At 41.2% G+C, this 26,842-nt stretch overlaps 3 protein-coding genes across 3 annotated transcripts; all 3 read left to right on the top strand.

Annotated features, from left to right (window-relative positions):
- The first annotated feature begins 6,987 nt into the window (after window positions 1–6,987).
- Window positions 6,988–9,454, top strand: LOC137890611 (tripartite motif-containing protein 16-like). Its single transcript, XM_068734769.1, has one exon. It carries the CDS (start codon window positions 7,051–7,053, stop codon window positions 8,725–8,727), a length of 1,677 nt encoding a protein of 558 aa, XP_068590870.1. The 5' UTR covers window positions 6,988–7,050; the 3' UTR covers window positions 8,728–9,454.
- A 3,720-nt stretch (window positions 9,455–13,174) lies between these two features.
- LOC137890605 (tripartite motif-containing protein 16-like) lies at window positions 13,175–15,718 on the top strand. Its single transcript, XM_068734760.1, has one exon. It carries the CDS (start codon window positions 13,312–13,314, stop codon window positions 14,992–14,994), a length of 1,683 nt encoding a protein of 560 aa, XP_068590861.1. The 5' UTR covers window positions 13,175–13,311; the 3' UTR covers window positions 14,995–15,718.
- Window positions 15,719–20,788: 5,070 nt separating this feature from the next.
- LOC137890606 (acyl-coenzyme A thioesterase 5-like) lies at window positions 20,789–22,493 on the top strand. Its single transcript, XM_068734761.1, has 3 exons — window positions 20,789–20,968; window positions 21,316–21,518; window positions 21,742–22,493. Exons 1-3 carry the CDS (start codon window positions 20,866–20,868, stop codon window positions 22,348–22,350), a joined length of 915 nt encoding a protein of 304 aa, XP_068590862.1. The 5' UTR covers window positions 20,789–20,865; the 3' UTR covers window positions 22,351–22,493.
- The last annotated feature ends 4,349 nt before the right edge of the window (window positions 22,494–26,842 follow it).

The following is a 26,842-nucleotide window of genomic DNA, read 5'->3' as shown; positions in this document are numbered from 1 at the left end:
GTCCAGTCATCAGATAAATGTAAAGGAATAAAAAGTACAACGTTCACCTCTAAAATGCAGAGGAAGGGAAGCAAAAGTCTCATAACACTGGACTCAAACGGTTCTCGGATCAGCCGATAAACACCGTTCTGTTATCAGCACCGGAAATGAAGATAACGGTATGCAACCCTATTCAGTGATGAACCTTTTCCACTCGGCCATAGCCTCTTCATGTGAAGAAGTCACGTCCCGGTCGTGGATGGTGTCCGAGACAACTTCTGTCTGCGGCACAGAGACGAGTGTCGCCGTGCACTCAGGACGTGTGAGGTGAAAGGAGTAATAACACGCCATGACATGCGTCACGCTGGCATAGATGTCCTCTTCTGGAAAGGTCAGAGCAGGCCTGCTTCCAATGGCCAGTATGCAGTTGGTTTCACAGACAATCACGACAGGGCTGAAGAGTGGTCTCGCCTGAAGAAAGGTGTTGGGGGTCTTCTGCAGACTGGCACAAACAAATCTCATCATTAAAAACAATTCACTCTTTGTATCTTATGGTGAATGTGAACATTCTCATACATGCACAAATCTCTTACCTCGAGGATGTGAAGTGTGTCCTAACTTCTTGGGTGGAGCCACAGGTGACGGGAACATGTCTGGCAAAGCCTTCATCATGGCAATCGAGTGTTTTACTGTTAAAAACAAAAACAGTCTCATTTGATTTACTGCAGCCAGTTATTGAAACAAACATCAATATGTTTAAGGGATCCTCCATGGTCAGAGTGTGTGACTACCTTTGTCCAGCAGCGGAGGACTCGTGACCTTTTTGAAAACACCATGAAACTGTGTCTTCTCCAAAAAAGGTCCCCCAGAGGGTCTTCAGTTCAGGTGTGAAGTGGGGGTTCCCTCGATCGAGGATCCGCTGAAGTTCATCCATTAGCTGACAGACAAACAGACAGATAAGAAATATTAAAATCTACATTCCAATTAAAACACAAAATGGATTTAAAAGTAAAAAAATATATATATATATATATATATATATATATATATATATATATATATATATATATATATATATATATATATATATATATATATATATAAACATTTCCAACGAGAAACAATTGTTCTCTATGGCAGTGACATTTGGGGACCAAAACTAAATAATGAATTTGACAAATGGGACAAAACCATCATAGAATCTTTCCACACCGAGACACCCTGATAACCCCTCGTGCTAAAAATGCAAAAAAGATAAACACAATTTTACAATCGCCTAAAACCAAGTAACCCCCAGACATACCATCACAAAGCCCTCACCTGCCAAGAGCTGAAGCCAGAACAGAGTCCCCTCAGCTAGCTGGTCCTGAGACTGTCTGCAGACAACCCAACATGTCCCAGACAGCCTCAGGACAGCAACACCTACCCAATCACACCAAACCACATGAGAAACACAGTAAATGATGATGGTATCTGGCCCTCAAAGGAGAATTCACACCAGCAAAAGATGTGATCATAATGACAACATGTTGACCATGTGTGGACTCAGTGAACACAGCCTAGCTAGAGTAAAGGGTCACCGTACAGAGCTGTCTTCAGAGCAGAGGAGAGACTCTGCTCCCAGTGTGACAGAGGACAGGTAGAGACAGAGCTCTACTTTCTCACCTCATGTCCAAAGCACCAAACTTTAAGGGGGAAATATTTCTGAAATATGACCAAAACTTATCCTGAACTTGAATCTGAAAACAGACACGCAGACACTCTACTGGCTGAATCCTCAAATGTCAAACGATTGCAGCAAAATGTATCTCTTCATGCCGGAACTTGAGAACAACCAGTGGAAACTCAGATGAAGATAGAAAGTACTGATCTTTGGTTGTTGTTGTTTGTGATAATACCCCTGTCCCTACTGTGGTTTCTATCACTGCTCCGTTCCCATATGAAATCAGATGCCTCTCATTAATGAATGCACATCGGTACAATGCACACAAAAACATGTATTGTATATACATGGAAAAGAAACTCCACATATAAAAGAGAAGGTTCACAAATACATGTTTGTGGATTTCTACTACATATATTTAAAAGAAAACAGATTTCTCATGTGCATCAGAAACACATTTGTGAACCTTATTTGTTTTTAACATGTGGAGGTTTTTATACATTTATATACAATACATATGTTTGTGGAGAGTCATTTCTATATAAATCAAGATACACAGCTGTGAATCTGTCATGAATAATGAGACACATGTGATCCCGTATTCCCACACCATCTCTCATTTGAGACTGGGTCAGGTGTTCACCAGGCTCAGCACTATCAACCAAAGTTAGATTTCTTTAAACGAATGGCCGTTCCTGCAGTTACCTGCTTACGGTCAACGTTAACTAGCTACGTTAATGCAGGGTAACGCAAGTGGTGGTGACTGCCCGGTGAGTTCAACTCACACCAGTTCAATGACTCCATCACTGAAAAAGAGCCACTGATCTGTGCATTGAAGCATGTTGAGGTTTACGTGGGTGGTGGAGTAAGACCTTTAGTGGTACATACTGATCAGAACCCCCGAACCTTTCTCCACTCACTCCAAAACCCAAATCAAAGGCTTATGCGTTGGTGTCTTTCCCTTCAGCCATATCATTTAGATATACGTCGTGTAAAAGGCACTGAAAATCCAGTGGCTGATGTCGTGTCCCGAGCTGTAACTGTTTCACTTAACTTGAGTTGTTTTACTCCCTGCAGCGTCTCTCTCTGTCTGCTCTGGTTTTCTCCTCTATTAAATTGCTTCTCAGGTACCAAAGTTGCAGAGAGGAGGATTCTGGATGGTCACGGTTGAGATCGCCTGCAGTGAGGATCTCAACCTTAAGGGAGGGGGCGTGACGACCCTCCCACTCTGCTGGCTGTGATCCTGCACTGTGATGGTTACCTGGTGGGAGGAGCTTGGACGGTCACCTGCTCAGACCAGCCCATCTGATTGGAGCCTCCAAGAAGGCCTAAGAGACAGCACTGCTGGGAGCGTCTGGCTCTCTCTCAGCAGGGCCTGCTGCTCCGGCCTCATCCTTGTTTCAACGGTGCTGAAGTTGTGGAGCTTAAATAAACTGCTTTGGGTTACATATCTGTGTGTGGCCTCCCTTTGTGTCGCAGCCTTGATCCAGGTGGTAACACGTGTAAAGAACAATGGTGAAAACCCACAACCATGTTTCCAAGACATGGAAACACACTTTATCAATTGTAGGGACTTCTTATGAAATAGACTGCTTCAAACTGTACATTTGTTTCTAATGTAATGGATCCTTAAAATAGTTTTGTCTGCTGCCAGAAGCATTTAGGGGCCGGTGTGTAAGAGCCATTTAGTTATTGTTTTGTTTCATACAACCTCCCACCACTTGGGGGCGTAGTGCCGCTGTCAATTAGGCCACAGGTGAATATAATCAGTGGGGTCACTTGAGACAGGTGTTGCTAGTAAGCAGGAGCAAACTGTTTTTGACCGTGTGACATTGAATGAATGTGAATGTTAGGATGTATTGGTCTATGTAGAGCAGTGATCATCAACTGGCGGCCCGCGGGCCGAATGCGGCCCGCCAAGCCGTTCGATCGAATTTTGGATTCCAAAATTGTGAGAATCAAATAGAAAATATGTAGGCCTATTCCACACTATTAAAGCAACTAACAACAGCAACAACTGAGTCTCTTATCAGTAATCACCACCATTTATGACTCTATTTAGGCTACACTCCGAAATGAGGACAGACTCGTTCCACTGTTTAGTATTTATTGTTTCACACAGGTTTTTTTAAAACATAACTTTTCCTCATGCCCTTACTTAACATTTGGTTTTTATTTCAAAGTCTCAACAACATGCTTGGAACTAGCACCAGCAGCTCTTCTCGGAAATCTTTGCCATCAAAGTATCTGACAAAAACGCACAACTGTGAGATATCCGTGTTGTCAGTGGACTCATCAATAGCCAGCGAAATATATTTGGCTTCCTTGACCCCGTCAATGACAGCTCGCTGGACTTGCTCCGCCAAAACGTGTACACGACGTGCATTAGTTGAGGCAGATAGAGGTACTTGTTTGACAGATGCAATAACTCTGTCCATTGATTTGTCGGGGGCAAGTTCCTCCAGAACGGTGATCATGCACTCCTTTAAAACCTCACTTTCCGTGAAAGGCCGGTTATGTCTGCAAAGCACCCAAGCAGCCTGCAGGGATGCACACGTTACTCTCTCTTGATCAGTTCAAGTTCCAGTAATAATGCCACGTGCACGGGAGTAGGCAGATTTCAATGTGGCGATTTTTCTCTGACGCGCCTCTGACTGCTCAGGATATGAAATCTTGAAATTTGAATGTTTAGTGTCGTGGTGACGGCGCAGATTGTATTCTTTTGCAACAGCAACAGTTTCGTTGCAAATTAGGCATTCTGGTGAGGCATTTCGGAAGGTTGGCATGATAAATGCGTACTTCTCAGTCCAGTCATCATTGAAGGACCTGTTTTCAATATCAACTTTGCGTTTCATAGCCTTTGAGAGCGCCATTTTACCTCTGTTAAGAGACCCTTTCCTGTCACTTCCTCGGTGTTTGTTTTTCAAGTGCTCTATAAGTAAAGTTGACTTAATTGAGTTGAGGCAAAATATCTATCACCCCTGGTGGTTGTCTGTGGTATAGGTGATAGGAGCCTGACACATAAAGGCCTTCAGTTTTGTAATGAAATGGAAAAAGTATAAACAATAAACATCAATCATAATGTTATACTAAAATTTGATTTTTATTTAATTTTTATTTAAGGGTCTGGTAAAATTCTGGCCCTCTGACAAATATAGTTGATGACCCCTGATGTGGAGGAAAAGGATGAGGACAGATAAAGTGGTTGGCCTCTGTTTATGTGAGAAATAAAATGCTATATTGAAAACTGGACTTCGTTATTTATGGCAGAACAAACAATCATCAACCGTGGTGACTTTTTTCATCAGCAACGGGGTCACTACAACTGTGAACTTCCACTAAATACACATTATGTATTTCATATTGCAAATATTTTTAATGGTTTCTCCTAGTTTTTCTATGTATGACCAAAAAAACACTTTTTTTTTGTTTGTTTTACATTTCCATTGTTTTTCCATATTGTTTAACTATTTAGGTACTGAAGTAAATTTCCAATACATATTGCGATTACTTCATTAAATTTAAATCTATGTACATTTACAACAGCTGACAGTAGTATTAACAGCGTTCATGATGTGAAGAACACACAGAAGACAAAGAAAACCTCGACTGACTTCTTTCTGCCGTTGAGCTTCAGGCTTTCTGCAGTCGGTCCTGAAGTGACGCTGCTCTTCTTCTTCTCTTGTTTCTGGATCCTCAACCCTGATGTAGAGGTTGATGCTCTCTCTCTGCAGAGTGAACCACTTCTAGTGGGTCATAAGTGATCACTGAGAGACAGTATTTGATATGAGTCCATGCATTGTTCTTTAGGAAAGTCCTCCTCATTCCTGTCCACCAGTTTATGTTTGGTGGAGATTCATGTTGTTCCTGAGGAGTTTTCTCAGTCGTCACTCAACCAGTGAGTGACTCAGCTTTTACAACAGCTGGAATATTTTAACACCAACAACAAATGGAAAATGTGAAGATTACATCAGGTCCAGTCATGAAGTCATGAAATGAATAAATGTGAATCTTGAAACTCTTTTGAGACAAATGTTTAAAAGTTGATCATTAAATATGAGAGAAAGGTATTATACAGCAAATTTAAAGGTTTCATATTAGTTTAATTTGATAACTCTTTTGTCAGCCAGCTGTTTTTAAGCAGTAAAAGAAAACTGAACAGAATGAGTCTTTTGATGGCTTCATGTTTGTCTATAACTCTTCCTCTGAGGAGACAAGAAATATCTAACAACTACAGAAATGAAATGTTCTCAACCGTGGAGCAGGTTTTAACCAAGGCTCTGTTTGTGAATGAGGAAACAAAGTTCACATTCACAGCGCTGCTCCTCTTCCTGGAATGAAGCACAGCTTGATAACCCCTCCTTCTTCCTCCTGCATTTCCTCATTCATTCATTCATTCTGTATCAGTGTGTGTGACTCTGTAAGAGAGAGGAGACGGAGAGAAAGTCAGGGTTTGTTCTAGAAAACCTGCCAACGAGCAGATTAAATGACTCACAGTTTTCACTAAACCTGCTTTCTGAAACAGGGCCCTGGATGGTTCGCTGTAAGTCTCTGTGTTCACTTAGTGAATAGAATAATATGAACCATGACCTCTACTCCTGTTAGCATACATCCCCCCACTGCTTCTTCTGATCAATTCATATAGAGCTACGTATGAATTATAAGAAATAACAAATGTCAAAAACGAGTTTTAAGCTTTATTTCACTCCATCCAAATATGCAGGAGCTGATTTCAGCAGACTTGGGCCTCAGAGGCTGACGTAGAGCCAGTGTTGTCTTCATGTGAAGAGAGACTTGTTGAGGTAAACACAGACATGGAGGCTGTAGAGAGGCTGCACATGCACCAACCAAAGCAGATGAAGCAGAAGGGCTGGAGGAAGCATCACATGTCTGTCCTTCTATAACAGCTAGTTGTTCATGTGTTTGTTTTCTTCTCCCCAGTTCTTCACCAGGAAGTGGGAAAACAAGATGACAACACTGAACAATGAAGCAGAGTTTTATCTCCATTGACTTTGATGAAAAGTGTGAATAACATTGAAAGTGTAATAGTTATAAGCTGATCACATGGACTGTATATAAGAAGGCTGAGTGTCATAACTGTTCTTACTGTACGTTGTGTTGACAGATGACACACCCGGCCTCTCACATGAAGATACACTTGTGGAATGAAGTAGAGCCTGAAAACTCCTCCCTGTGTCTCCTGCTCTCAAACACAGTGAGCTCCACCTTATCAAGGTATTTGCTTGTTCCCTCCCCTTCACAGGTCTGAAGCTCTAAAGTAAAGGTATAAAGAAGATGTTGTGAAATGAGGGAGGTGATTAATCATTCACTGTAGCAAGAGAACACACAGATTGTTTCTGTTCAGAGAAAGTTAAACTATTTGACAGTCGTTGTTACTGAGAGGTGAAATGGCGCAGAAAGGAGTTCAGCTGGATCGGGAAACCTTCTCTTGTTTTATTTGTATGGATCTACTGAAGGATCCGGTGACTACTCCCTGTGGACACAGCTACTGCATGAACTGTATTAAAAGCTTCTGGGATGAAGAGGATGTGAAGAAACTCCACAGCTGCCCTCAGTGTAGGCAGACCTTCACACCGAGGCCTCTCCTGCTGAAAAACACCATGTTAGCAGTTTTAGTGGAGGAGCTGAAGAAGACTGGACTCCAAGCTGCTCCTGCTGATCACTGCTATGCTGGACCTGAAGATGTGTCCTGTGATGTCTGCACTGGGAGGAAACGGAAAGCCATCAAGTCCTGTCTTGTCTGTCTGGTCTCTTACTGTGAGAAACACCTCCAGGCTCATTATGAATCCCCTGCCTTTGAGAAACACAAGCTGGTGGACCCCTCCAAGAAGCTCCAGGAGAACATCTGCTCTCATCACGATGAGGTGATGAAGATGTTCTGCCGTACTGATCAGCAGTGTATCTGTTACCTCTGCTCTGTGGATGAACACAAAGGCCACGACACAGTCTCAGCTGCAGCAGAAAGGACTGAGAGGCAGAGAGAACTGGAGGTGAGTCGACTAAACATCCAGCAGAGAATCCAGGACAGAGAGAAAGACGTGAAGCTGCTTCAACAGGAGGTGGAGGCCGTCAATCGCTCCGCCGACGAAGCGGTGAAGGACAGCGAGAAGATCTTCACCGAGCTGATCCGTCTCATGGAGAAAAGAAGCTCCGATGTGAAGCAGCAGGTCAGATCCCAGCAGAAAAGTGAAGTGAGTCGAGTCAAAGAGCTTCAGGAGAAGCTGGAGCAGGAGATCTCTGAGCTGAAGAGGAAAGACGCTGAGCTGAAGCTGCTCTCGCACACAGAGGATCACAACCAGTTTCTACACAACTACCCCTCACTGTCACCACTCAGAGAATCTACAGACTCGTCCGCCATCGATATCCGTCCTCTGAGCTACTTTGAGGACGTGACAACGGCTGTGTCAGAAGTCAGAGATAAACTACAGGACCTTCTGAGAGACAAGTGGACAAACGTCTCACTGGCAGTGACTGAAGTGGACGTTTTACTGTCACCTTCACAAGCAGAGCCCAAGACCAGAGCTGAGTTCTTAAGATATTCAAGTGAAATCACACTGGATCCAAACACAGCATTCACATATCTGTTATTATCTGATGGGAACAGAAAAGCAACATTAGTGAGTAAACAACAGTCTTATTCTAGTCACCCAGACAGATTCACTACATGTTGTCAGGTCCTGAGTAGAGAGAGTCTGACTGGACGTTGTTACTGGGAGGTGGAGTGGAGAGGAAGAGTTTATGTAGCAGTCGCATACAAGAATATCAGCAGAACAGGGAGCAAGAATGAATGTGTGTTTGGATTGAATGACAAATCTTGGGCGTTAAATTGTAACAAAAACAGTTTTACATTTTGGTACAACAAGATCCAAACTCCCGTCTCTGGTCCTCAGTCCTCCAGAGTAGGAGTGTACCTGGATCACAGAGCAGGTATTCTGTCTTTCTACAGCGTCTCTGAAACCATGACTCTCCTCCACAGAGTCCAGACCACATTCACTCAGCCTCTCTATGCTGGACTTTGGTTTTATTATTGTGAAGACACTGCTGAGTTCTGTAAACTCAAATAGTCAGAAGTGATTTAAGGAACAGCAAATTCATTTTTGTGTTTTAATCCTGAAACTCATTTTGTCTCCATCATTGTCGCTTAATTGCTGATTGTTCTTCAGCTGTCAATCAAACATTGTGGGCGGTGCTTTGACGTCTTCTCATTATTGTTCTGTAAATGTTTGAGTTTCTTTAGGTGGAGCTCCTTTCTGTGTCTGTTTAGCCATGGAGGCTATCACTGCTCATGATGATCTTTGTTGACCTGAACTGATATTTCTCTTCATGAAAATGTAAACTGCTCTGAGGTTTAAATGTTTGATAAATATGAGTATTGATGTATTTGTTACTTGTTGTTTCTCTTCCACTGCATGGCTCTTAAAGAGAGAAATCACCAGAGCTTCTTTTATCAAAGATATTTAGTTCTCAGCACTCTTTGTAAAGATTTCTTCAACTGAAATTATGTTTATTTTCTATAACAGATGAAATGTTGTTCTTGTTGTTTTCTTAATCGTTATACAAAAGAGGTACTATGATGTATTATATAACTAACTATTATGATCATAATCAATCAGTAAATCATTCATTATTCTCTTTCACATAAGTGAGATTCTGGTCAAACAAATGTATTATGAGGATGAAGTGAATGTGTTCATGAAATCATTGAACAAGAGTCATTGAACAGACTTCACTGATGGGATGTGAACAAACTGAAGGTTCACATGATGAATAAAGTATTTCTTGATTCAAGAATGAACAAAGTCTTTTCTTCTTGTCTTATTTACAGGGTTTCATACAAAGCTGATGGAGAAAATGTGAAACTAATATGAGAGTATAAGTGAGTCACTTTTCCTCCTGAAACAGCACAAAGTACAGAGTTCATGTTTAGAGCAGAAGAACATTTGTCAGTCAGTCTCTGTCCTTTAAAATGTCCTCACTAAAACATCTTTGTCTCAGAGAAATGAGCAGAGTTTGAAATCAAGTGTCGCTTCTTACAACAACATTCTGTTTGTGCACTTAGTCAATAAAGAGGATTTATTACACTGACATGAAACAATATAGAAAAACAGTGAATTCATTTGGTGAAGTTTGGGTGTGAAGTGATTTACATCACCTAATATTACGACAGGGTGACTTGTCATATTTAACTTTTCACATATTGCTGTGAAACATGTTAACGTCCAACAATCAACTAAAGTAAGAACTTCTACTTGTGTGAGTTTGCTTTTCTTTCATGGAGAGTGATTTCATGCTTCAATGTGTGTGAAGTTCACTTTAGTTCACACAGGGTGACAATCGTACAAATCACAGCTCCTGAAGAACAACACTTGTTAGTAAGAGGAACAAATGGGATTCAAACTTTATTCATTGCAGCTTCACAAATGACATTTTACAGAGGAACAAAAACTAAACTACTATCACCACCTCGCAGTCATATGCCTCCACCCAACCAGTCAAAGATGTCATCGCTTCACTATTTGATCCTGTTTGACATGTGTGTGAAATTACCCTAATTATCATAATTATTGAGTTTGAGTCACTTCATTCTCATTGTATGACACGAGTCAATAATCTTCACCGTACAGCCTCCGTCAGCATCAGTGTTGCAGATCGGTGGCCAGAGAGGTTCTGCTTTGATTGACAGCTGTGATGTGCTTCTGATCATCCGGACTCATTTTGAATAAATAGCTCCTGGTGTTCAGAACAGACTGCAGCGGTGTGAGGTGAGCTTTAATCACCGCCACTTACTGCAGCTCTCCTGCTTTGTTTCGCTCCAGCAGACGCCGACCCGTTTGCTTTGTAGATGAGCTGAATGTGTTGTTGTCGCTGAAGAAGAACATCTCTCAACATCTTTGTAGGAAGAGATTTATCACAATGCTCCATCTTTGACCATCTGTGCTCTCCTGAGTCCAAACATCACCCGTGTGTTGTGAAATAGTTCCCATGTGGTCCTGGTAGTCCAGTAGTTTCCCATTTGACATCTTGAAACATTGGGCTTCTTTAGGAGAGACGCCTCATGCTCTGGTCAAGCTTGAGATTTTAGGCTATTTTGGTCCCATAACAAGTCTTCTTTCAGACTAGAGGAAATAAAACATCCACACACACATGGAGGTGTTTATTTCACTACTTTGTCTGTTTGGGTCTGTAGACTTCTACTTTATCACCAGAAGTTACCGTTAGACAATGCCTCATTTGCATATTTCAACATAACATTTCAGAAAACATTCAACTGGAGAAGTTTCATGGTGATATCTATTAGTTAATTGTTGAACCCTACTCACCTGTAGTGTCTTCAACATGTGTGTAATGTTAAAAAAACACATCTTTAAAGGCTGTTTATATTCTCACAACCATCTCATCTTCAGTAGCTCTTGATTTAGATTCATTTTCTGGAAATGAATGCAAATGAATACATATTTCAGATTAACATGAAGATAAATGCCTCATTTAGATATTTAAATACAGATTTTCAGAAAAGTTGAAAATACAAAAAATAACAGCTTTAGTGTTAGAAATACACTTGAGAAGTTTAATGGTGAGACTGTGAACAAATCAGAGTTTTCTTCTGCAGGTGCAGGACAGTGAGGTCGATGTCAATCAAACAGTTGGTCCACGCCTCTACGGCCCTGAGAAGAGGTCTAAACAGGCACCATGAGGGGGAAAGGGTGGACCACATTCAGAGGGTTTAATACAGAAGGATCCATTGAAGGAGACAGACTCACTCAAGTGAAAAAGTTGCTGAACTCAAACTTGTGAGTGTTTTTGTCTTCCCCCTGAATGAAGGAGGAAGAAGTGAACGTTCTCAACCAAAAGCAAAACATGTTCAGCCCTCAGGACTCCATGGATGTCATTAATATCTGTATCGGGAACAGATTCAGTCCGACACGAGAGTCAACGTTCACAAATATCAGGTTTACCTCATGCCATCAACGTGTGAGTTCCTCAGAAGGGACTTCACTGGGTTGTCATGTGGTGAACAGTCATCTTCTTACTAGTTCTTGGTCTTAGTCATTTGATAAAGCTAGTGTGTAGCGTGCTGCAGGATTGAGTCCTAAAACACAGAAATGACTCAGTGGGTTTTTAAATGGGTTTTGGTTTGATGCCTGAAATAAAGTCTGTGGTTAACACAAGCTTGTCAATAAGAAACCTTCTCTTTCATTTTGAATCTTCTACATGTCTTTAAAAGACGGTTATCAAGTGAATAAATGAGACTACAAAATGTCATCATGACTACTTTGTCTTCAGCTTAGTGGTGACGTGAAGTCATGTGACCGTGGTGTGGCGTATGTAAAACACAACGTTCAGCTTTTTACATCTGGTGATTGCATTCACGCTTCAGAAATCACAAAAGAGTTTTTTATTTGTGAAGGCAGAAACCCAAACGAGCCGTGAACGTCAGACCACCACTGCCCCCTACTGGTTCAGTTAGGACACAGTTTGATTATAGGAGGGTCAGTTTAGCGTCAATCTGACTTGAACAATCTTAACAACTTTCTGAACATGATGACGCTGTCGCCTGACCTTTGGCACATGCAGGCGATCCACAGAGGTGAAAGGTCAAGTGTAGTTTATATATATATATATATTTTCCTTTTTATGGCATAATGTTGTTTGTAGTTTCAGTAGTTAATGACAAAAAAAATGGAAAAATAAGCAAATATGAATGTTGTTGAACTACCAAGAAGCTTCTGCAAAATGTAGGTAAACTAGTTAATTTACATGTAGTTCCTCAACACTGAGTATGACATCACAACATGATGTAATGCATCATATCAACCCACTGTCTGGTACTCATGTCCCATGTAAGAAGCTGCTCCCACTCTTTCTCATCACCTGAGGGAATACAGACTAATGAAAAGGTAACCCCCCCCCCCCCCAACTATCATATCATTGATTCATAATCTAATTGCACATAACGACATTTGCACACTGAAATCAGACAAGCAGATAATCTGTCATTTTCACAAGAGAGAAAAAACAAATGATGAGATTTCATGGATGTAAATTTGGACAGAGCTCTAAATTCTCCTCAACACTCAGAGGACAAATTATAATCAAAGATCATAACCTATGATCCCATATCCTGGAACTCAACTCTTTTGAGACAAATGTTTAAAAGTTGATCATTAAATATGAGAGAAAGGTATTATACAGCAATTTAAATGTTTCATATTAGTTTAATTTGATAACTCTTTTCTCAGCCAGCTGTTTTTAAGCAGTAAATAACATTCTGAAAATAACATTTCATTTTCAGAAATGAAATGTTCTCAACCGTGGAGCAGGTTTTAACCGAGGCTCTGTTTGTAAATGAGGAAACAAAGTTCACATTCACAGCGCTGCTCCTCTTCCTGGAATGAAGCACAGCTTGATAACCCCTCCTTCTTCCTCCTGCTCTCAAACACAGCCGGCTCCACTCTGTCCACAGACTTCCTGGTTCCCTCCCCTTCAGATCTACAGTTTTAAAGATGGGTGTAACCAACATGGTGGTGAAGCGATAGAGCTGACAGGCTCCATTCACTGAACAAACACATGTTGTTCAGATCAGAAGTCAAAGCAGAGTCGTTTCTAGTGAAGTGAAACTCAGACAGTCGTTGTTACTGAGAGGTGAAATGGCGCAGAAAGGAGTTCAGCTGGATCGGGAAACCTTCTCTTGTTCCATCTGTCTGGATCTACTGAAGGATCCGGTGGCTACTTCCTGTGGACACAGCTACTGCATGAACTGTATTAAAAGCTTCTGGGATGAAGAGGATGTGAAGAAACTCCACAGCTGCCCTCAGTGTAGGCAGACCTTCACACCGAGGCCTCTCCTGCTGAAAAACACCATGTTAGCAGTTTTAGTGGAGGAGCTGAAGAAGACTGGACTCCAAGCTGCTCCTGCTGATCACTGCTATGCTGGACCTGAAGATGTGTCCTGTGATGTCTGCACTGGGAGGAAACTGAAAGCCATCAAGTCCTGTCTCGTCTGTCTGGTCTCTTATTGTGAGAAACACCTCCAGCCTCATTATGACGCGACTCCATTCAAGAAACACAAGCTAGTGGACCCCTCCAAGAAGCTCCAGGAGAACATCTGCTCTCGTCACGATGAGGTGATGAAGATGTTCTGCCGTACTGATCAGCAGTGTATCTGTTACCTCTGCTCTGTGGATGAACACAAAGGCCACGACACAGTCTCAGCTGCAGCAGAAAGGACTGAGAGGCAGAGAGAGCTGGAGGTGAGTCGACTAAACATCCAGCAGAGAATCCAGGACAGAGAGAAAGACGTGAAGCTGCTTCAACAGGAGGTGGAGGCCGTCAATCGCTCCGCCGACGAAGCGGTGAAGGACAGCGAGAAGATCTTCACCGAGCTGATCCGTCTCATGGAGAAAAGAAGCTCCGATGTGAAGCAGCAGGTCAGATCCCAGCAGAAAAGTGAAGTGAGTCGAGTCAAAGAGCTTCAGGAGAAGCTGGAGCAGGAGATCTCTGAGCTGAAGAGGAAAGACGCTGAGCTGAAGCTGCTCTCGCACACAGAGGATCACAACCAGTTTCTACACAACTACCCCTCACTGTCACCACTCAGAGAATCTACAGACTCGTCCGCCATCGATATCCGTCCTCTGAGATACTTTGAGGACGTGACGGCGGCTGTGTCAGAAGTCAGAGATAAACTACAGGACCTTCTGAGAGACAAGTGGACAAACGTCTCACTGGCAGTGACTGAAGTGGACGTTTTACTGTCACCTTCACAAGCAGAGCCCAAGACCAGAGCTGAGTTCTTAAGATATTCAAGTGAAATCACACTGGATCCAAACACAGTAAACACATATCTGTTATTATCTGATGGGAACAGAAAAGCAACATTAGTGAGAGAACATCAGTCTTATTCTAGTCACCCAGACAGATTCACTACATGTTGTCAGGTCCTGAGTAGAGAGAGTCTGACTGGACGTTGTTACTGGGAGGTGGAGTGGAGAGGAGACGGAGTTTATGTAGCAGTCGCATACAAGAATATCATCAGAACAGGGAGCAAGAATGAATGTGGATTTGGATACAATGACAAATCTTGGGCGTTAGATTGTAACAAAAACAGTTTTACATTTTTGTACAACAAGATCCAAACTCCCGTCTCTGGTCCTCAGTCCTCCAGAGTAGGAGTGTACCTGGATCACAGAGCAGGTATTCTGTCTTTCTACAGCGTCTCTGAAACCATGACTCTCCTCCACAGAGTCCAGACCACATTCACTCAGCCTCTCTATGCTGGACTTTGGATTTATGCAAATTATGGAGCCACTGCTGAGTTCTGTAAACTAAAATAGTCAGAAGTGATTTAAGGAACAGCAAATTCATTTTTGTGTTTTAATCCTGAAACTCATTTTGTCTCCATTTTCGCTTAATTGCTGATTGTTCTTCAGCTGTCAATCAAACATTGTGGGCGGTGCTTTGACGTCTTCTCATTATTGTTCTGTAAATGTTTGAGTTTCTTTAGGTGGAGCTCCTTTCTGTGTCTGTTTAGCCATGGAGGCTATCACTGCTCATGATGATCTTTGTTGACCTGAACTGATATTTCTCTTCATGAAAATGTAAACTGCTCTGAGGTTTAAATGTTTGATAAATATGAGTATTGATGTATTTGTTACTTGTTGTTTCTCTTCCACTGCATGGCTCTTAAAGAGAGAAATCACCAGAGCTTCTTTTATCAAAGATATTTAGTTCTCAACACTCTTTGTAAAGATTTCTTCAAGTGAAATTATGTTTATTTTCTACAACAGATTAAATGTTGTTCTTGTTGTTTTCTTAATCGTTATACAAAAGAGGTACTATGATGTATTATATAACTAATTATTATGATCATAATCAATAAGTAAATCATTCATTATTCTCTTTCACATAAGTGAGATTCTGGTCAAACAAATGTATTATGAGGATGAAGTGAATGTGTTCATGAAATCATTGAACAAGAGTCATTGAACAGACTTCACTGATGGGATGTGAACAAACTGAAGGTTCACATGATGAATAAAGTATTTCTTGATTCAAGAATGAACAAAGTCTTTTTTTCTTGTCTTATTTACAGGGTTTCATATAAAGCTGATGGAGAAAATGTGAAACTAATATGAGAGTATAAGTGAGTCACTTTTCCTCCTGAAACAGCACAAAGTACAGAGTTCATGTTTAGAGCAGAAGAACATTTGTCAGTCAGTCTCTGTCCTTTAAACTGTCCTCACTAAAACATCTTTGTCTCAGAGAAATGAGCAGAGTTTGAAATCAAGTGTCGCTTCTTACAACAACATTCTGTTTGTGCACTTAGTCAATAAAGAGGATTTATTACACTGACATGAAACAATATAGAAAAACAGTGAATTCAATTCATTTGGTGAAGTTTGGGTGTGAAGTGATTTACATCACCTAATATTACGACAGGGTGACTTGTCATATTTAACTTTTCACATATTGCTGTGAAACATGTTAACGTCCAACAATCAACTAAAGTAAGAACTTCTACTTGTGTGAGTTTGCTTTTCTTTCATGGAGAGTGATTTCATGCTTCAATGTGTGTGAAGTTCACTTTAGTTCACACAGGGTGACAATCGTACAAATCACAGCTCCTGAAGAACAACACTTGTTAGTAAGAGGAACAAATGGGATTCAAACTTTATTCATTGCAGCTTCACAAATGACATTTTACAGAGGAACAAAAACTAAACTACTATCACCACCTCGCAGTCGTATGCCTCCACCCAACCAGTCAAAGATGTCATCGCTTCACTATTTGATCCTGTTTGTCAGACATTTCACTCTCTACTAATTGACTAAATTGTCACATGGAGTTTTCTTTGAGGAGAGTAACTGTGGCCACTAGATGGCGATGTAAGCTTGTAAATAAGCACCATGTGTGAGCTAGTACTACCTGTGTTACAGGGATACACTAAATGTGAGCATTTATATTGCAACTGCTTTTATTGTTTTTGCTTAATTTTCAGCACAACGTTAGAAAACAAGCAAAAGATATATTCACAAAATGGTCAAAATCCAAGAAAATCTCGACTTTTTTGGGATGAATTTAAATGCTATAAGACTGTGTTATATGAAACTAATAGTAAGACCTCTGGCAACGTCAACAATAGAAGAATAAAGGTCAACACTGGAAGCGTACCTTTGTCACCAAACATCTGCTCCTCATCTGTAACAATATAAGTGCAACACTTCCTTTCGCTGCTTCACAATAAAAGCCTTTTGACTGCTCCAGCTGCAGCAATGCTTTTATTGTGAAGCAGCCACAGCTTCCGGTAGTCCCGACGGACGTTTAACATTTCTGTGCCTAAAAGTAAACTAAACAATTATTTATTTAATCAGAGATATTGCCGTAGTATTAAAGTGTGCCTGAAGATCAGAAACAGCTGCAGTGAGACTAGATTTATTTATTTAGTATCATAAGAGCTGTTTTAACACATCTGTATCAATATTACTGTCCACAAATAATATGAACAACATGGAAAATAGATGCATGAAAACTGCCTCTTGTTCAAAGACAATTTGTGACTGAGGTTATGTTAATAACTGCACAAATAGAAATAATTCCAGAGTTCAGTTTCACTGCATTCCTGTTCATAAACATCAGAGATTCACACATATCAGCAGTTCAAAAGGAGCCACAGTGGTGGAGAACACTGCAGCAGAAAGCATCATTGTTTCAACCTGAACCCATGGATTGGATCAAAATGTTGCTGTGAACATTTCATTCATGAATATTTTGATATTTCAAAAGTTAGACAAAACATTTGGATTGGTCATTGCTCAAGCAAAAAAGTCAAACATTCACTGGTTTCAACTTCTCTGTGAGGATGTGCTGCTGTTTGTTTGTTTTTGTCTTATTTGGTGGTTAGTTGAATATTTTGTGTTTTTTTAACTGCAGAGTGTGAGAAGCCTGACTAGGAAAGTGGTAGGAGGCAGACACAAGAAGTCCAGAAGACAAGAATATATGAGACAAAATGTGTTTATTTACAAGAGTGGCCCTGCTACATGTGTAAACAAATACATATATACAAAGAATAGAGAGAGAGAGAGAGAGAGAGAGAGAGAGAGAGAGAGAGAGAGAGAGAGAGAGAGAGGAGAGAGAGAGAGAGAGAGAGAGAGAGAGAGAGAGAGAGAGAGAGAGAGAGAGAGAGAGAGAGAGAGAGAGAGAGAGAGAGAGAGAGAGAGAGAGAGAGAGAGGAGAGAGAGAGAGAGAGAGAGAGAGAGAGAGAGAGAGAGAGAGAGAGAGAGAGAGACTTGGCTTAACTGAATACTACTCAACTCATAGTAAAGTTAACCTCTTTCTCTCTAACTAGCCTTCCAGCAGCAGGATCTAGTTCCTACCATGAGTGCAGGCGACACTAATTATTTCCTCAAACCGGTAAGTGACAAAAGATAAACCTAACGACAAACCTTCAGGTAGAAAACACTTTTAGATAGTTCAACAAATGCAATACAATTGCAACCATGAGTAACAGATCACAACTAAGCTAAAAACATAACTTTACATAATCTACTTCCCCTCATTCTTGGTCTAAACCATGACATCACTCCTGACGTCTTTCAGTGTATTAATAGTGGAACCATGGTGGGTATGGTAAGAAATAAAGATATGATGAACTCATACAATGCAGAACTGAATCACTGAACAATAACTAAACTTGTGAATACATGTCCGTGTTTTACTTTAACCAGCGATGTTGATATGATATGAACTGTGACTAAACAAAATACAAAACACAAACAAACCCGGGATAGTATCAGAACCAGAACCAGAACCGTTTATTGCCAAGTACGTTACACATACAAGGACTTTGAGGAGGTGAATTGTGCATAACAATGAACACAGTGCAATATTCAAGACATCATTTAACAATAGAACAATATTACAATTTATATTAAAATATGGTAAATTAAAACAAGTACATTACAAAAGTGTCAAGTGTATCTTACAGATCATGATGGAACTACAGCTAAACAATTAATAAACATGGTTAGGTTTGTTCAAATATAGCAGTGAAATATGAGGACAAAACATGTGTTCTCACACAGAGGCCGACCAAAACAAGCAATTTAAATAAACTGGCCCTGTCCTGTCTCTGTTTGTCTGACACACACACACACACACACACACACACACACACACACACACACACACATTTCATGATTAACCCTCTTGTTATGTTTGTTTCTTAGGTACAGCCATGATGTTCCCCGGGTCAATTTGACCTGGGATCAGTATTTCAGTGAGTATTTAGTGGAATGGAGTTATTCACCCCTCCATAGATCATAGTGCAATTAGAACAAACTCACTCGTTTTCATTAAAAATACATGTTTTACAATTTTGTAGGTACTTTGGAAAAACCTAGATATAAATTGCATTAGTCTACCATAACATGTATTTATTTCTAAAAATGTTGTACATTTTGAAACTTTCTTTTTTTCATGGGGTGATGTAGATAAATAGAGATGAGACACCTCTGCTGTTCAGGGTCATATTGACCCGCTCACTCAAAATCAAGCCAAATGAGTCCTAAGGATTTGTATTGAAAGTAATATGGATATATGTTTGTTTATAGAAATACTTTGTCTCACATTTTCAAAGAAAGAAATGGTCTAAACTTGACACTTCTGACCCCTTATAGCCTCCATTTTCACTGCCGGGTCAAATTGACCCGAACATCATCTCTGTTATAGAAACCTGCAGGGGGGGGGGGGGTTGCAAATGCATGATATTTTTTATTTATTTTTTTAAACAATTTAGGCAAGCAGAAGAAGTTTCATACAGAAAAAGTACTTTAAAATACTTTTTCTAGATTTTCAAACTTTGAAACGGGTCAATTTGACCCGCAACATAACAGGAGGGTTAAATAAACTGGCCCTGTCCTGTCTCTGTTTGTCTCTCTCACACACACACACACACACACACACACACACACACACACACACACACACACACACACACACACACACACACACACACACACACTCCACTGAGGAATGCTCTGTCCTGTATAATTATTGACAGGTTCAGATACGTGATTTATGGAAGCATATTTAAGGATTTTCATTCCAGATGAACGCTTGCTTTTCCTTCAGGTAAGTCACATTTCTACTTCTCTGATTTTTCTATCTCAGAACTTCCTGACAGGAAAGCAAAGATATTTTTTATCGTATAAAGTATAACTCTACTATCAACAGTGTGAGAAATGAGCGTCTTCGGTTAAACCCATTACAAACATTTATTTGCACTTTTCCAAAGTCTCCTCTGATTTGTGGCTCCACAGATTTCTCTTACCTTGTCCTCTTCTGTATCTCACTGCTTCACACACAGACTTGTGTATGTTTTCACTTTGACAGAGACTCATTGTATGTCAGAGCATTGACAGTAATCAAGGACAATGAGCTCGTTGATGGTCCAATCAGCTGTCTGACAGGAGACAGATGTTCACGTCTGTGCATACATGCGCGCCTACTTTCCCATCTTCTCCTGTGTTTGCATCAAATCCAACATATCAGACAATGTATTCTCGCTCTTTAAAAAATATTCAATATACCGATGTGGTTACTCAAATAACCCTCAAACCAATTTGAAGAATACTTATTAAAATAAACAGAAATTAGCTTAATTAAATAACGGTCTCGGGACTTTGATCGGCCTTTTGCATTCAAAGGTTCAGTTTGAGTTGTAACCTAGTTAATGTTTACATGAAGACCAGATCTGAGCTGCGTAACTTAAGAATTCTTCATTAGATTATAGAGACAAACATGTTACTGCGGTCAAGATATCTACTGAGTAGCATAGGAACAGTACTTCTACTCTAAATGTGAGTCTGAGAGGAACATTTAGCTACCGGTCATGTTATTTTATCTGTCTTAAATTGGTAGGAAGAGGTTTGGAGACACTATTAAAAGCAAACAAGGTTCAACACAAACATTCATGACCTATGTATCTGCTCTGTCAAAGTGTTTTGAAGTGGTGTGACAGTCCAAGTTCTCCTTTCACAATGACAGTGAAACCTTGTGAAGAAAAAACAAGAGGAGTTTCAGAAAAGATGTCCTCCCAAGTCAGACTGAGGTTTCAAAAAAAAACAAGAGGTTTCAAAGAACAAAGTCACTAAACCCTCACGTGGTGAAGTTCTCTGTGCACGAGGAGGAAGAGGAGGAGGGCAGGATGCTGGCAGAGGCGACCAATGAGAGGCTTCTGATTGGAGACGGGGTCAGCCGGCACACGGTGAAAGAGGGGAATATTCGTGGGGTCCTGTTCACTCCACCAGGTTGTTCTTTGTCTCTTTCACAATTCAAATCATTCAATAAGTGACATTAAAAGGAATTGATTATTATAAACAAAGAGACCAAAACAACAGTTAATTTATTCTACTAATACTGCTTGCATGAACACAGCCTGATAGGAATACGTCTTTTATTTATTTTGAATAGTTTTTGGTTGTTAAACTATGTGAATCAGGCAACCAATCACTTTGAGCCACGACAGTTGATCAAACATCTGTAGTTGTAGAGCAACCTTGCTTACTTGCTGTATGTTTGTTTTACTATCATTTCCATCATTTTGATGCCATACAAACATGCGTCATGTTGTGTTCCCGTGTGTCTTTTGATCCAGGAGGAGGTCCGTTCCCCGCTGTGTTGGATCTGTACACGTTTGGTGGAGGTCTGTCTGAGAAAAGGGCCTCCCTGCTGGCCGGCCGAGGATTTGTGGTTCTGACTGTGGCGCTGTACGGTCATGATGACATGGCGAAGAACATCAAAGAGGTCCATCTGGATTATTTGGAAGAAGCAATAGAGTTTTTAAAAAAACAAGATAAGGTGAATTGTTTAGATTTAGATTTTTGTTTTTAGGACACTTTTGGTAGTTTAATGATCTGCCACATATTTTTAACGCCGTCACTCAGGGTGCTAGAATTGGAAAATTGTAAAGTTCTGTACTCACATTCTTTTTTCCATTCATGTTTTTCTACAAAAGAGCCAATCAGAGTGGCATCACAAGAAACAATAAATAGCAGCTAAGAGTTTGCATGTTTCTCCACAGGTGGGCAGTAAAGGAGTTGGTGTGATATCCCTTTCAAAAAGTGCAGATCTTGCACTATCGATGGCCTCTTACCTGCCCGGTGTTGAGGCCACAGTGTGGATCAACGGCTGCTCTGCCAACACATTTTTTCCCCTCTACTATAAGAAGAGACAAATCCTCCCTGCGTTAATGCTTGATCCCAGCAAGATGATTCTCACTGAGTCAGGGGCCGCCAATGTCAAGAATGTTCTGCAGAACCCGCTGGCAGAGGAGAACAAGGCCACCCTGGTCCCCGTCGAACACGCAGAGGGACGTTTCCTCTTTGTGGCCGCAGAGGACGACCTCAACTGGGACAGCAAGGCTCACATGGACATGATGGTGGAGAGACTGCAGCGTCACGGGAAGGACAACTTTGAGAGAGTGTGTTACCCCGGAGCGGGACATTATCTAGAGCCACCTTATGGACCCTACTGCCCCTCCAGCTTTCATGGGGTTGCAGGCCGGCCGGTCCTGTGGGGGGGTGAGCCCAGGTCCCACGCAGCAGCTGAAGTCCACCTGTGGAACAAGATCCAGGAGTTCTTCAGAACTCAGCTGAGCTGTGATGCTACGCAGACTAAAGCCAAACTATAGATCCAAATACAGTTACATAAACTACAACTAATGACGTTGAGATGCTTTGCAATGAAGAATCTATTTGTAATATCATATCTAGGCGAGATGAAAGTGTTGTTTTGACGTTAGGCTGTATTTGAAATCAAATATGTTCCTCTACTTACTGCACTATATTCCCTTCATTCGTTTACTCTAAATGTACTGCTTACTGTATTGAACGTTTATCATGAAGGGAATAGTGAATGAGGGACGAGGGAGTGATTCCAGACACATCCTCAGTATTGTTTTTTTTTCATTTCAGACATTCGAAGAACACCTGATGTCAATTATGTGGAGCTTTTCTAGGTTTATAAATGTTTCAACCTTCCCGTCAGACTTCCATCTAGTCACCGAGAAACAACCTTGGGGTGGGGGGTGGGGGGGGGGGGGGGGGGGGGGCAGAACAGAAGAGAACTAAAAAGGGAAATGAGAGGCGGGGAACAAAACGTGACTTATTGGCAACTATCGCATCCTGATCTTTCCTTCTCGCTCGCTGTGCAGAGGCGAGAGATAGCGCGTTATTGTTCCTATAGCGGGCACGCTACAGTGCAAGTTCATCAAGATAGCAGCGCCAGCCTTGATCTGCCTCCTCCATTTATTGAGCAGCATTGTTGAAAAGCTCTTTCACTGCATCTCCTCCATTCCCCGTGTTTATGTATCCGACTGCTCCCTTTCTGTCCTTTCAGTTCGACGGAGCTCTCATCAGCCTCCGGCTTTTGAAAGGCAGAGAGTTGTTTGTTCCACCGCTGTACCTGCGCGAGCAATCAGACGCTTGAAGTTGTGTTTGAGCTCCTGTGCTTCCCATGGAAAAGTGGATGGTGTGTTGGGGAGATACAGTAACATGCGGTGGCTGCAAGAACTGGCATTGTTAGGCTTGCAGTTCTTTTGTTTTCTCCGAGAAGTTTTTGTATTTTTTTTCCAACACTGATCTCGACAAATCTCTTCCTGCTTTGGAGAACCCTGACACAGAAGAGTATAGATCTCCCTTCAGAGATGTTCACAGAAGGGCTAGAAACACATGTGCAGGTTTCCTTTTTCATAAAGCAATACGCAGTATGTTGCGATGCCGATATAGTACATATGATATAACAATGTAGCATGTTTTCTGGTAATTTAACAGCTAAATAAATAGTCTATATGAAATGGTAGTGCGTATTTGATATACTGCTGAGTGTCTTCTCTTTTAATTAAGAACTTCAGTGCTTTTCTGAGAAGTTTGGGTTATGATGTGCTCGTTATTATCCATTCTAGACCATGCAACTGTGAATCACGATTTATCATGATTTCATCAGGATATGATTCTGTTGAAAGACGATAAACTATCGTATTGATTTATCGCCAAGCCCCAGGGATGAAACGCAACAAAAAACCGTCCATGCCGATGACAGAGTTTGATCATAACTATAGCTAGATTCTTGTCAAATCTTTTGTGATTTTGTATCATGGAGTACATTTTAAAGAATATACAATATTAGCTCAGAAGCCTTAAAGTCTTCGTTGGTCTCTTCCCTGTATGTTTGTTGTTTGCATTATATATACTACCAGAACCAGAGTGAAATTCTTGCATCTATTGGGCAATAAACTTGATTTTTAAATTCAACTATCTGTGCTGATAGCCTCAATCTTTCAACGGCAACAAAGAATGAAGGTGATGCTCGTTTCCCTTCTACACCCTTCTGGAACACTTCTATTCACGAGTTCACTTCTCAAACTCACTTCCTTCGTCCCCTCACTGTGTTTTAAACCGGGACTTAGGAGTAAGGGAGGGAGGTTTAGGAAATTACACACACATACACACACATACACCCGCATCATAAATCTCACTGTTCCCACAGCGCAAACAGAAACTAAACTATACCGTTACCACACTTTCATTTAAGCTCACATGCAGGAGTCTGTCTTTGCCAATCCGCCTCTGACGGGACATCCATCACCACGCTGTGTTTTGATCGTGGCTGCAGGCACCTCGTGTTCACGAGCTATAATAACTGCTGTATTTTTAATGAGCGATAATGACAAGGGAACGGGAGGCACTGCTGAAACACAAGACCTCATTGCCTTAGTTCATTACTTTTATGCTGAAACTGTATTCTTGTGCCAGATTTTATGGGTATTTTTTTTCTCTTTGCATAATCTAGATAACGATGTACCGACAGGTCCTTGTGCCTCATCATGACTCATCGAGTTTAGCTGTAGTTACTCTGCTTGTCCTCCTTCAAGCTTGCGATCATTGCTGCAGCTGTTACATAAAACCGCCCTCCCTAAAACAATTAAATGTTAAGTTTACTAATTGATGGTTGGCCTTCGACGGCAATTTTCAGTGTGCCTGAAGTCCCAGTCTCCTGCAACACTTTTGTGTTTCAACACGGTTGTTTTCATAATGCTTCTGAAGGGGGATCCTGTTATCCGGGAGATCTCCCACTCAGCCTCTCTACTCCACATGGCTCAGTGACACCATGTTCTTCTTACAGTTGGAGAAAATGAAGCTCACCCTCAAAGGGTCGACACGCTCATTCTGAAAACAAGTCAACAATTAGTCTGGAAACCCACCAGATTAGGGATTATAACACCTAAACTGTCGAATGTTGGTTATAACAACATGCCCAGACTTTTGGAATTCATCACAGATGTATGTCTTTGTCTTTATGTCAGTTGTTTTTTTTTATTTTTAAATATACATATTTGTTTTATCTATTCTGTTCCTAATATGCAACCCTATGACTACGATGAATCCCCGCTGCACACCTGAATCACACGTTGATTTAAATTACAGATAATTAGGAGTTCTCTCCAGACGCTTTTTGGACTAATTTCTTTCGGGATTTAAAAGCTACAGATTGGTACATTTATAATGACATTATTACTACTACAACAATTGGTGTAAAAGTAACTTAGCTGTTACACCATAATAAATACATACACAACATGAGCTTCCTCTCACTATGTGTGTTGTATAGACTTTATCAAATGTTGCCTTGCTTAAAGTATAATGACCAAACGGTTTGTATGTAATTTCTCACCCTCACTGTTTGGTGACCTATACCAGCGTCTCCGTTCTTACTGTCACTGTAAGCACGGCACTAATCTGCATGTACATGTAGTGCGGAGTAGAAAACAGAGGAGCAGAGCTATGTTTAAACCAGTGAAAATCACCAGGCTGCCGTGTCACCGCTGTGTGTTATTAGGCTGAACACATGCAGTCTACACGGTGTAATTAGCATGAAAGCAGGCCAAAGACGAGAGCGGACGGGAGCCAGAATCTCGGCTCCCATCTGGTGCAGATTCATGTATTCATTCTGGTGATTGTATAAGACAGGGACACATTGTCGTGAATGTTTCCATCCATCCCGTATTTGTGATTATGTTATGAATCAGCGAAAAACCGCTGCGTGGGTCGTGTTGGCATCAAAAGAAGCGACAGGGTGATTTGAAAACACACACCCCACGGTGCTTTAAATTCAGACAGCTGTGACTCTTGAGAGGCACGAGGTCTTTCATCTGGAACGCAAGAAGAATCTCTCGCACTTTGCTCAATAATGCATCACACGTCAGCCTGCTTATCTGCAGCATTTCGAGCTGCTTTAAAGAACCCCTTCGGTTTCCAGCATCTGGAATCCAATGAATCAATTCACTGGAAAGTATAGCAGCACAACGTTTCTAAAAAAATATATACTGGAATCAGCCTGTAAGAGAAACCCCAAGTCCTTGATAAGAAAATATAGAATACCTGACTATAGTGTCTTCAATGGTGTCATCTGCAACTTTTGCTTTGTCGAACTTGAGCAACTTCTAATGAATTAATTGCCTTTTTATTTACAAGAGCACTTCTGACCCTTTTCTATCTCTGGGCCTCGTTTTCTGTTTCCCCGCATCACACATTGAAAACAAGCAGAGCTTACCGTATCGTCTCCTCTTAATTCATTTAACAGGGACACAGGGGAAGCGGTGATTCCAGAAACATTTATTCAAATCCCCTGGCGGTTCAGTGGCCCGCGTGTTTGGCAGCGCTCCTCGGGCCTTCGCCAAGATGCAGACGAAGAACCAGGCGTTTGAAAAAAACAGATCAAAGACTCCCATGTTTCTGTCAAACGCATAGACACCGCTTGTTCGTTCCCGCGGGTTCGGTGGTTTATTCAGATCCCAGTGAGAGCCTCAGAGGTTCACTCAGGAACATCGATGTCCTGCACAAGAGCTCCACGAGTCAGAGCTGCATGGAAGTGTCTATAGTTAGTTTTCTGAGTCATATGGGCTAATGCTGTGTAGATTTATGGATGCAAAAACACTGCGATGCAACTTTTCAGTTTTCTCTGTCTCTGATGTTTGGATGTGAGGAACGTCCACAAAACCAGCTTTCCATCAAACGTCCTGCCTTTCAGCAGGTGAGAGCTTTATTTGTTTTAAAGTCAGGATTTTCTTTTATAGCTGTCCGCTGTTGGGTTTATATGTCATGTGACATCTTCAGCCCTCAGGT

The sequence above is a fragment of the Cebidichthys violaceus genome, unplaced genomic scaffold (genome assembly GCF_023349555.1).
Source record: "Cebidichthys violaceus isolate CVI_PGR_0920_01 unplaced genomic scaffold, fCebVio1.0.p SCAF_67, whole genome shotgun sequence".
Lineage (NCBI taxonomy): Eukaryota > Metazoa > Chordata > Actinopteri > Perciformes > Stichaeidae > Cebidichthys > Cebidichthys violaceus.
This window is presented reverse-complemented; position numbering and strand designations above follow the sequence as displayed.